General features: G+C 35.6%; 2 protein-coding genes across 2 annotated transcripts in view; one reads left to right on the top strand and one right to left on the bottom strand.

The window, feature by feature from the left end:
• Positions 1-465: 465 nt before the first annotated feature.
• On the top strand, positions 466-7,124 carry Snrpf (small nuclear ribonucleoprotein polypeptide F). The gene is made up of 4 exons (XM_027927893.2): positions 466-598; positions 2,247-2,372; positions 6,361-6,425; positions 6,995-7,124. The coding sequence occupies exons 1-4, from the start codon at positions 596-598 to the stop codon at positions 7,059-7,061; spliced, it is 261 nt and encodes an 86-aa protein (XP_027783694.1). The 5' UTR covers positions 466-595; the 3' UTR covers positions 7,062-7,124.
• Positions 7,125-8,102: 978 nt separating this feature from the next.
• Positions 8,103-9,892, bottom strand: part of Ccdc38 (coiled-coil domain containing 38) — a 39,055-nt gene continuing 37,265 nt past the window's right edge. The window contains exons 13-14 of the mRNA XM_027932473.2: positions 8,887-8,980; positions 8,103-8,216 (exon numbers count right to left, since the gene is read on the bottom strand). Of these exons, the coding sequence (XP_027788274.2) occupies positions 8,103-8,216; positions 8,887-8,980 (208 nt within the window). The remainder of the gene's footprint in view (positions 8,217-8,886; positions 8,981-9,892) is intronic.

Below are 9,892 nucleotides of genomic sequence, written 5' to 3'. Positions count from 1 at the left end.
CGGTGCGTCTCACCTCCCCTTGTCTAGTCTTGCTCCTCCCACCTTAAAATGGCCAAGTGGGCATTCTAGTGTGGAGAACTTTCGGGGAGACGGAGGGCCGTGGCAGAGGCGCCCCGCAACACACGGATTCTGGGGGAGATGAAGAAGGAACTCGCGAGCCCGGAACTAGCTCTCGGTGGTAAAAGGACAGAGTAAGCCGTCATTAGCTCAGCTGACGAGAGATCACGTCCGCTCCACGGGGAGCACAGCACCTCCCAGCCGCCCACTCCAGGCAGGGTAGCCAACGCGAACGCCCAGCGGTCTCCAGGACCCAGCCCTGCAGAATTCCACTCGGCTCTCCGCCGGCCACCGACGCCTCGCCGCAGGTTGCTAGGAGACACTGCCCCGCCACCTCCTCCAATCAGCACGCATTTCTTTTCGTCCAATCAGAGCAGCCGGGAGGACCGTGGTGAGAGGTGAAAGGTTGCGATGCTATTTGGCGGCCATTTCTCCCGGAGCTCCGCGGTTCGGGCCCTCGGTTAGCTGCTCCAGGCACGAGGGACGGGTTACAGCTGGGTCGGCGGCGAGTAGCCAGCAGCATTCGCCGGTATTCGCGATGGTAAGGAGCAAGAGAACTGCCCGAGAGGGAGGGCGATCAGCCTCGCCGGGCCTGGTGGTGCTTCGCGCGCTTTCCATTCATCCGCGTGAGGCTCCGCGCACCGGGTTGCCCGCTTTTTCTCCCTGCTCTGGGGGTGCAGATGCACGCCCTCCTTCCTATGCCCTTCCCCCACGAGATCCCCTGCCTCCTCCTGCCCCTTTGCATCCCGGTGTGAGCTATTCTGGTTGGTTGGGATTACAGGGTCCCGGTAAAACGGAAGCGGGTTTTTACTTCTCACCTGCAATACCCCGGAATCCGCTTTCATTCCTTGATACTGGGAATCCCAGTCTGTGCAGAAAAATATAGTTGCAATTAAAGTAAGCGCTAAGAAGGAAGCAGACAGAATGCTTTGAGTGGTTACATTGGCTGGTCAGGAGTGGCCTCCTTAGAAGGTGAAATTTAACCTGGATAGCAGGAGGAAGAGCGTGCCAAGCACAGGGAAAAGGAGCATAGGCACTACGGCCTGAATGCAAGCTTGACCAAGTAGAAGAACTGACAGAAAGCTACCATTAACAACAAGAATAAGATTATATTAAGAGGTTGGATTCCACTCCGAGAGCAATTGGAAGTCATTGAAGCATTTTAAACAGAGATACATTGTTTGATATATGCTTTTAAAATACTGACTTCATGAATATTAAATTGGAGACCCTTTAGTAGGTTACTGCGCAGGTCCTCTGAGATCACGCTGAACCTGAGGGGTTTAGGAGCTAGGTTTTATGGAGATGATGGATAAAATGATGAGATGCTGTCTGAGGTCACTGGGAGTACTAGTGGTTTGTAGAATAAGTGAACTTTAAAGCGATTGCATTAAGAAACACTACTAAAGATAGAAAGTCAAATTAGCTCTCAGAATTAAAGTGAAAGGCTATCAAGCACAATCTGCCCCCTCGCTGCACAATCTGCCCCCTCGCTTTCTTCTGAAGTCTTGTATTGGGAGCTTTCACTGACAATACCATATTCTTATGTCTTCTTGAGATTAGCTTGTTTGACTTACCTACTTTTACAAAGGTGGCCTTCCTTGTCTGGAACAGGACTTTTTCCCCCTGGAAATAACCTCGTAACTTATTCTGGGCACCCTTTACATTTCTTTTCATCCCTGGATTGGTTTGGTACCCTTGTGCACAACATTGCAGTATTGCAATATATATATATATATATATATATATATATATATATATATATATATATATATATATATATATATTTATGAATGATTTATGTATATGTAGGGCACATTGCAAACTGCAATATAACTGTTTATCTTTACCACCACCCCCCCCCCCCCCAAGAGGGCAGGGACTCTGTCTTTGTGTGTTTAGTGCTGTTACTTTGTTTCTTTAGAGCTTGGAACAGGAATATTGCAGGTATTCATTGTTTCTTAAGCACCTAATGAATATTTTTATTTGATGATTTGAAGGTGAAATTGGCTAACTGGATATTTAAATTTTCCTTATGCTTTTCAATAAATACAAATGAAAATAGGAATTCAAGAGTCTGCTTCATGTGGATATATGAAATATTGATAATTTGTAGAGTAGATGATGGAAGCTGAGCTAAGGGAAAAGAATCAGTTAAATCTTTTTTTTTGTTGTTGTTCTTTGCACAGAGTTTACCCCTCAATCCCAAACCTTTCCTCAATGGATTAACAGGAAAGCCAGTGATGGTGAAACTCAAGTGGGGAATGGAATACAAGGGCTACCTGGTATCTGTAGATGGCTATATGAACATGCAGGTAAGCTAAAGAGTTATAAAGTTCATAAAATTTTATTTATAATTTTCTTTGCCTTATTTCTCAAGAAGTTTCTAAATTTCTTTGCCTTATTTCTGATGTGACTAATAAGAGTACTTAAAATTAAATCGACAAACATAAGCAAAATTCAAGAATAAAGTAAAGGTTAGGGAGAATGTCTGTGATATACTAGGTGAAAGACATGGGATTAAATCAAAATTCAGCCACAGATTTTACTCTTAATAGTTACAAAGTGAGAAGCACTTTGACATTTGAATCAATACTATTAGGGAAGCACACTAGTTTACTTTAGGAAGCAAAATTTTTCAGCTCTGAAATAAAATTTTAAAGTGAAATTCTTCAATCTTTTAATAAGGGCTAAAGGCACAACACCAAAGTAAACCAATAAAAGCACTTCTTCATTGAAAATATGGATCAGCCAGGGGAATTGATAACCTGAATACTTGTCTGTTAAATTATTTTCCATAAATGATTTAACCAGGGTTTTGTTTTTTGGGGGTTTTTTTGTAATTTAATTTTTTTAAAATATTTTTTTAGATGTTGATGGACCATTATTTTATTCATTTACTTGTATGCGGTGCTGAGAATCTAACCTAGTGCTTCTCACATGCTAAGCAAGTACTCTACCACTGAGCCACAACCCCAATTAATTTTTTAATTGCAGTAAAATATATATTAAAAATTAGCCATTTAAAGCATATTCAAATATATAATCAAGTGGCATTAAATACATTCATTGTTATATAGCTATCACCATCATCTATATCTAGGACTTTTTCATCTATACCCGTTAAAAAATAACCCGTCATTCCTCTGTCCCCCTGCCCAGCCCCTGCTAACCACTGTCTTTATACAATTTAGTCAGCCCTCTGTATCTCTGGGTTCCATATCTATGTTTGCAGATTCAGTCAACTGCAGATTGAAAATATTTTAGGGGAAAATTGAGTCTGTACTGATTATGTACAGACATTTTTCCTTGTCATTATTCCACAAAAAACAGAGTATAATAACTATTTACATTGTGTGAGGTATTATAAGTAATCTAGAGGTGACTTAAGGTATATGTAAGATATGCAGAATATATGGAGGATATGCATGTTATATGCAAATTCTAAGCTTATGTATGGGACTTAGGCATCCTCAGATCTGTGGCAGGTGGATTCTGGAACCACCTCTGTAGATTCCAAGGGACAAATGTATTTGTCATTTTCTGTTTGGCTTGTTTCATTTAGCTTAATACATTTTTTGTGACTAATAGTCCACTGTATGGATATATCACATTTTAATTCTCTGACCTATAGATGGATACCTCGGATATTTTCACCTTTAGCTGTTTTGAACTGTGAACTGGATGTATAAATATCTGTTCAAGTCTTGTTTTTTTGGGTACACATCCAGAAGTGGAATTTATGTTTGATTTCTAGAGGAATTACCATATTGTTTTCCACAGCAGCTGCATGCATGGTTTTGCATTCTTATCAGCTCTGTATAGGGGTTTGAGTTTATCCATATCCTTGCCACCTATTAATTTTATGAGGTTTATTTTGTGTGTGTGTGTATACACTAATATGCATATCTGTATATGTACATTTATATGTATATATATATGTGTTCATCTATAGCTATCTTAATGGATATGAAATGATTTATCATTATGATTTGCATTTCTTTTTGGGCACTTTTTCATTTGTTTATTGGCCTTTGTTTATCCTTGGAGAAATGCCTAATTGTGTCTTTTGCCCATCTTAATTATTTTTTATTTTTGGTCATGTTATTTAGCTGTAGTTTCCAACCAGGTTTTTGAATGTTTCTTAGATGTGGTGAGTCTAAGTACTAAGCCACATCCCCAACCCTAAGTATTCTATTCTTATAAATAGTCCTAGCAGGAGTACTTAGGTAGGCAGAGCTAAGGTTTTCCTTAAACGTATACCATCTGAATAGGTGATGGTAAGAGCCTCAGAATTCTTATAGGGCATGATTTGGTCTGGAAAACTCTTGAAATGGAAGTCATTTACCAAAGCTATAGAAAAGTCCAAAAAGCATACCCATTATAATGAAACATTCTGGAATTAGTGATGTTTGTTGCACAACTTTGTGAATATACCGAAAACAACTGAGTTGTACAATTTAAAAGAGTGTTTTATGTTACGGAAACTATACTCATTAGAAAAGAAGAATAAATAATATCATCATTTAATATTTGGTCTTGGACTTAATGTAGCTTCCTAGTAAGCCTGCTAGAAACATGAATCTGAACCATGTTGATATCAGCTTTTGAGTTTATTCACTCACTAAAAATTTTATTGAGTACCCATTATTTTTCTGATATTGTAAATGTACCAATAAATAAAACAAAGTCCCTATTCTGAAAAGTTTGTTTTAGTGGTGAGAGATGATAATGTAATATAATATCAGGTATTATAGACACTATAAAGAAAAAGCAGAAAAAGGGTGACAGAGCATGCCATGTTAGATAGGATAGTGTCTCTGGGGAAGTGAATGAAGCCAAGATCAGAATTAGCAACTCAAATAGCTAGGGAAAGAGCATCCCAGTTTGAGCCAAGAGCAAATCTCCTGTGGGCAAGGGTGTGTTTGTTGTATTCAAAGTACAGTAATAATGTCAGAGCAGAGAAAGAAAGTTAGGTTGGAATAGTAGCAATGGAGAGCCTTGTAAGCAGCGGTAAGAGCTTTGAATTTACTAAATGATGGAAAGCCTTTGGAGCATTGTTGTGTAGTATAGAAACTAAATGTTGGAGAATATGCTAAAAATAATCATCTTTTTAAAAAATTGCTCTCAATATTTTGGGGGGAGGGTACTAGGGATTGAACTCAGGGGCACTCGACCACTGAACCACATCCCCAACCCTATTTTATATTTTATTTAGAGACAACATCTCACTAAGTTGCTTAGCACTGTGCTTTTGTTGAGGCTGGCTTTGAACTCAGGATCCTCCTGCTTCCCCATCCTCTGGGATTACAGGCAGGTGCCACCATACCCAGAGCTCTTAATTATTTCTGATAACTGTTACGTATAAATGAATTGTCTCAACAGCCATATGGTTCAAATGAAACCATATTCTCTGAGTACAGGGGGTTATTTGTTGCTTTTTGTTTTCTACAAGAGAGGCAGTAATATCTAGCAATAGGATTAATTCATTAAAATGTCTTAAATCCCTTGTTACACATTCTCTTAAAACCCTATTTTTCTTTCCCTTGCCCACTTGTAGAGGAAACTACTTCTCTCTGTTCTTATTCCTTTTGTGAGCTTTAGTTGGCCCTGGTGGTGATTTTTTTTTTTTTTTTTTAAATTACAAGTAAAGTATATAACCTATAAGTAGAAAAAAAAATCTAAAAATTTTGATTTAAAATTAGAAATATGAGTTCCCTGAAATAACTGCAAAGGTCATTCCTAACTCAACTCTTTAATCTTAACAACTTGTTTTTCCCTGTTTACTAGTAAATAAAAATATTTTCAAAATTCTTACTCAATTCTTTGATTATATTAACCACAGCATTTGTATACCCATTTGAACATCTCAGTATGATTTATAATGTTATTACTCTGAGAAAAGTTAATGTCTGCTACTTTAGAACTGAATTTTCTGAAAACTTATAAATTACAACTTATAAATTGGAGAGTGCCTTCTTTGATTATACTCTTTTGATATTTAATAGAAAGAAAGAAATATAAAGAAATACTACATAACTTGAAAGTTTTAACAACTTCTGTTGAAACAAGCTTTATTACATATTAGTTCCACATTCATGAATGTTAATTTTATTGACTGTTTATAGAGAAACCAAAAAGTACAGTAGTGATAAAAAGGCCATCTTCTAATTATTAATTATAGGTAAATTTGAGTTGTTGGCATAGAAAGGTCTCAGTTAATAAGTTCTCTCACCAGTATTAGGTGTGTTACAGTGTTTTCCTCCTATGCAACTAAACTAATATATTTCTTTTTATTTAAAGCTTGCAAATACAGAAGAGTACATAGATGGAGCATTGTCTGGACATCTTGGTGAAGTTTTAATAAGGTAATAAACAGCAGTAGTATATGTAAGGAGTTGGTGGTGAGCATTAGAATTAGCACCTCAATTTGAATTACTTTGTTTTAATCACTTAATTTAACATAATATTCTACAACTAGACTTTGATATTGTTAAAATTTGTCAAAGGTAAGATTTAAATACTTCAGAGCTATTCATCCTCAAGTTTTTTCTAGTGTTAATATTACATTTACTGGCTCATAGATGTAATCTTTTTCATTGACTTTAGTTGCAGGAACTTAGTTTTGAATTTTAGTTAAGTCTGGTTGCTAAAAGATTTTTGGTGTACTCATTTTCTAGTACTAGCAAGCCTCCAAATTTTAGTAATTATTTTATGAAAATGTCATTAAGACAAACACATGGTAAAAAAATAAGTACCATAATTAAGCAGGCTTTTTAACAAATCTAAGTGAAACTTTTTTTTTTTTTTTTTTTTTTAAGAGCAAGAATCAGTAAATTTAGCATGCAGTATTTTCATAATGAAAAAATCTAGCAACAGTATTTCAGATCATACAATTTTTGGTTGAAACGACTAAATGAACTGTTTCTATTTACAGGTGTAATAATGTCCTTTATATCAGAGGTGTTGAAGAAGAGGAAGAAGATGGGGAGATGAGAGAATAGCACCTTTCATGGGGATTTCTTTATATATATTTCTAGACAATAAAGACTTGTTTTTGTTTTTCAGCTTGACTTGTGAACTATTTGTATGCAGATATTTACATGCAAAGCTCAAATGTTGAAATAGTTGAAAGTTGATTCACAGAACTAATGCTTTAAAAAGCCACCAAACTTTATATTCCAAGTTGGTTTTCTTCTATAAGCCCAATACTATTTTTTTCTATAAGGGATAATTATTTATATACTTCAGAATTTTTTATGAAAGTGAATTTCAGCCCTTTTCTTGTTATATATTAACGGACCTTTTAAAGCAAAGTTTTTGAGCCACTTAACGTGTAAAGTTAAACATTTTCTTAATATAGACTATTATTTAATAAAACAGTGTTAATTCTGTATCAATGTAAGCTAAATAATGCACGTATTATAGCTGAACTTGAAACATCGTCTGAAAATTACAATGAATGGAGATAGGGCACAATCGTGATCTGACATTTAGGTGGGAGGCATATGCTTTGTTCATTTAAGAGAATAAAGTTTTCTGAACAGAAATTCATATGAAACAAAAAATCAGCCTCATGGTTATATTCTGAGACCATAATCTAGTAGATTTCTCTTAAGTTTTAAACCCCTCAAAACTTCTCATTTGTTTTAGTTTTACATTGTTAAATGTATATTCTGTAGTAATAACAGTATGCTATGTGCTTCCCTATAGATATGTTGAGAAAATACATCATTTAAATTCTCATTTTGTCAGAAACGAGCCATTATTATACTTTAATAGTAATTCAACTAACTAATTTGGGATATGTATCCTCAACTGAGACAACTCAAAATATAGATATAAATGTTTAGCTATATAAAACAATATGAATAATAAAAAGCTACAAAAACTCTCATTCCTACTACCATATCCTATAGAATGTGACCCTACCTTCCTTGAATTGATTAGGACATTATGTGGGACAAGATTTGCCATTAATGAAAGCCAAAATCTATAAAATTTATGTAAAACATTCTGGTAATAAAATGTCTTACTGCTCCTATTCAACCAAAAAAATATTCTTCCTCCAGTGATTTTGTTCTTGTATCTTTGATGAAAATTAGATCATGTTTGCTACCAGATGGAGGTTGTGAACGAAAGGTAAGTCGTCTTCCCATCTGAAACAAAAGAAAAACTACTTAATGTTCTGTAGCATAACCATTTTCTGTTGGAATATGTAAAATGCTAATATAAACTAGATTTATATTGGAATCATATGGAATACTGTGGTTTAAAATGCTAAATAATCATAGTTAAAAGGCATTCATAACATAGTGGATGTTCAGCATATTAGGCAAAGTTAGTAGCAGAATGCAGAAGTCAAAGTGATAAGGATTTATAGGGAAGTGGGAAGATTTGGGTAAAGCCATCAAACAGCATGTGGTTCCAATGTGGCCATCCTAGAAAAAGTACCATGTTGGAGGCCAACATTTCATTTTTAACTAAGTGCCATAGCACTTCATGCTTCCTCCGTGGTTAGACAAGATTGCTTTCTTGCCCATCATTTAGAAATCTTTTTGAACAAAAATTTCAGAAAACTGTGTACTATCTTCTTAAACACCAGTGTTATTGCTGGTTTTTGGAGATGTTACCACCAGGAGAGGTTTAGGGAAAATTTGAGTTCTAAAAAATAACAACCAGAGTGAGATGAATTGAAACTGAGAGCAAGAAAGGTAATTTCACTGGAATTCAGCCTGGATAAATTAGAAGAGTAAGGTATTTTATTTTTGTACCACAGAGGCATTCATGTACTGATACAGCTGGACTTGTTAACAGCAAAACACAAACCTTTTTCTTTGGTTGTGCTACAGCTCTTTCCAGAGCAGCTTTTAGCCTTTCTTCTTGGTACTTTTGTTTTTCTCTCATTTTCTCTTCACGCAACCTGTCACAGGAAGGGAAGAACATTCTTGTATAAAGTACTCTAAAGTCCACAGAAAGTAAAGATATATACATAATTACTATTTGGCAATGAATTGTCTAAATATGAGATTCCCATAGAATGACTTTTGGCGGGCTAGGGTTGTGGCTCAGTGGTAGAGCCCTTTCCTTGCACTTGTGAGGCACTGGGTTCTGTTCTCAGCACCACATATAAATAAATGAATAAAATAAAGGTCCATCAAAAACTACCAATAAAAAAAAGATGGCTTTTGAATGTTCAGGTAGATATGAAGAAGAAATCCTATTTACAAGTGGGAAGAAATTCCATTTCCTCATTATGGAACAAGTAAAATCTACCTAGACCTTGGTCTAAAAGCCAAGCATTCTCAGCATTCCACTATTATTGCAGCACTTTCTGAACCATAGCCACTTAAATTAACTTCCAGCTATCCCTTGTCTATCTTTTAAAACCTTTTTACTTAAGTATAACATCAAGAAGACTATATAGATCACAAGTGTATATAATTCGATGTACACCACAAAAGTGTGATATTCTTGAAATAAGACCAATAAATGTTATTTATCTTACTCTCTTTTAGGGTTTTTGTGAGGAAAATGATTCAAATAGAAATAGTCTAGCACACAGCTTGGTGCAGAATAGGCACCAAGTGCTAGTTGCTTTATGAACTTGTATGATTGTATCCAAAGTGTAAGACGATATACTGATATATCTGTATATAAACTTGACATACAAAACACTTTTTAATCCAGAATTGGGTGTTATGCTAGGTACTTTGAAACCATGGAGAAAATCAAGTAAAATCATTATTAATACAAATGAAAATAATTGGAATTTGATTTGTGTATCACTGCTGCAAATAAGTTGTAATTGCACTTTAAAGAGAATACATTTGCT

This window comes from Marmota flaviventris, chromosome 3 (genome assembly GCF_047511675.1).
Source record: "Marmota flaviventris isolate mMarFla1 chromosome 3, mMarFla1.hap1, whole genome shotgun sequence".
Classification (NCBI taxonomy): domain Eukaryota; kingdom Metazoa; phylum Chordata; class Mammalia; order Rodentia; family Sciuridae; genus Marmota; species Marmota flaviventris.
Note: the sequence above shows the minus strand (reverse complement) of the source record. Positions and strands in the feature narration are given on the sequence as shown.

Coding starts and splice junctions, on each gene's coding strand:
- Snrpf (XM_027927893.2), top strand. Junction 2,373..6,360: donor ATGGCTATATGAACATGCAG/GTAAGCTAAAGA, acceptor TTTTATTTAAAG/CTTGCAAATACAGAAGAGTA. Junction 6,426..6,994: donor CTTGGTGAAGTTTTAATAAG/GTAATAAACAGC, acceptor TTCTATTTACAG/GTGTAATAATGTCCTTTATA.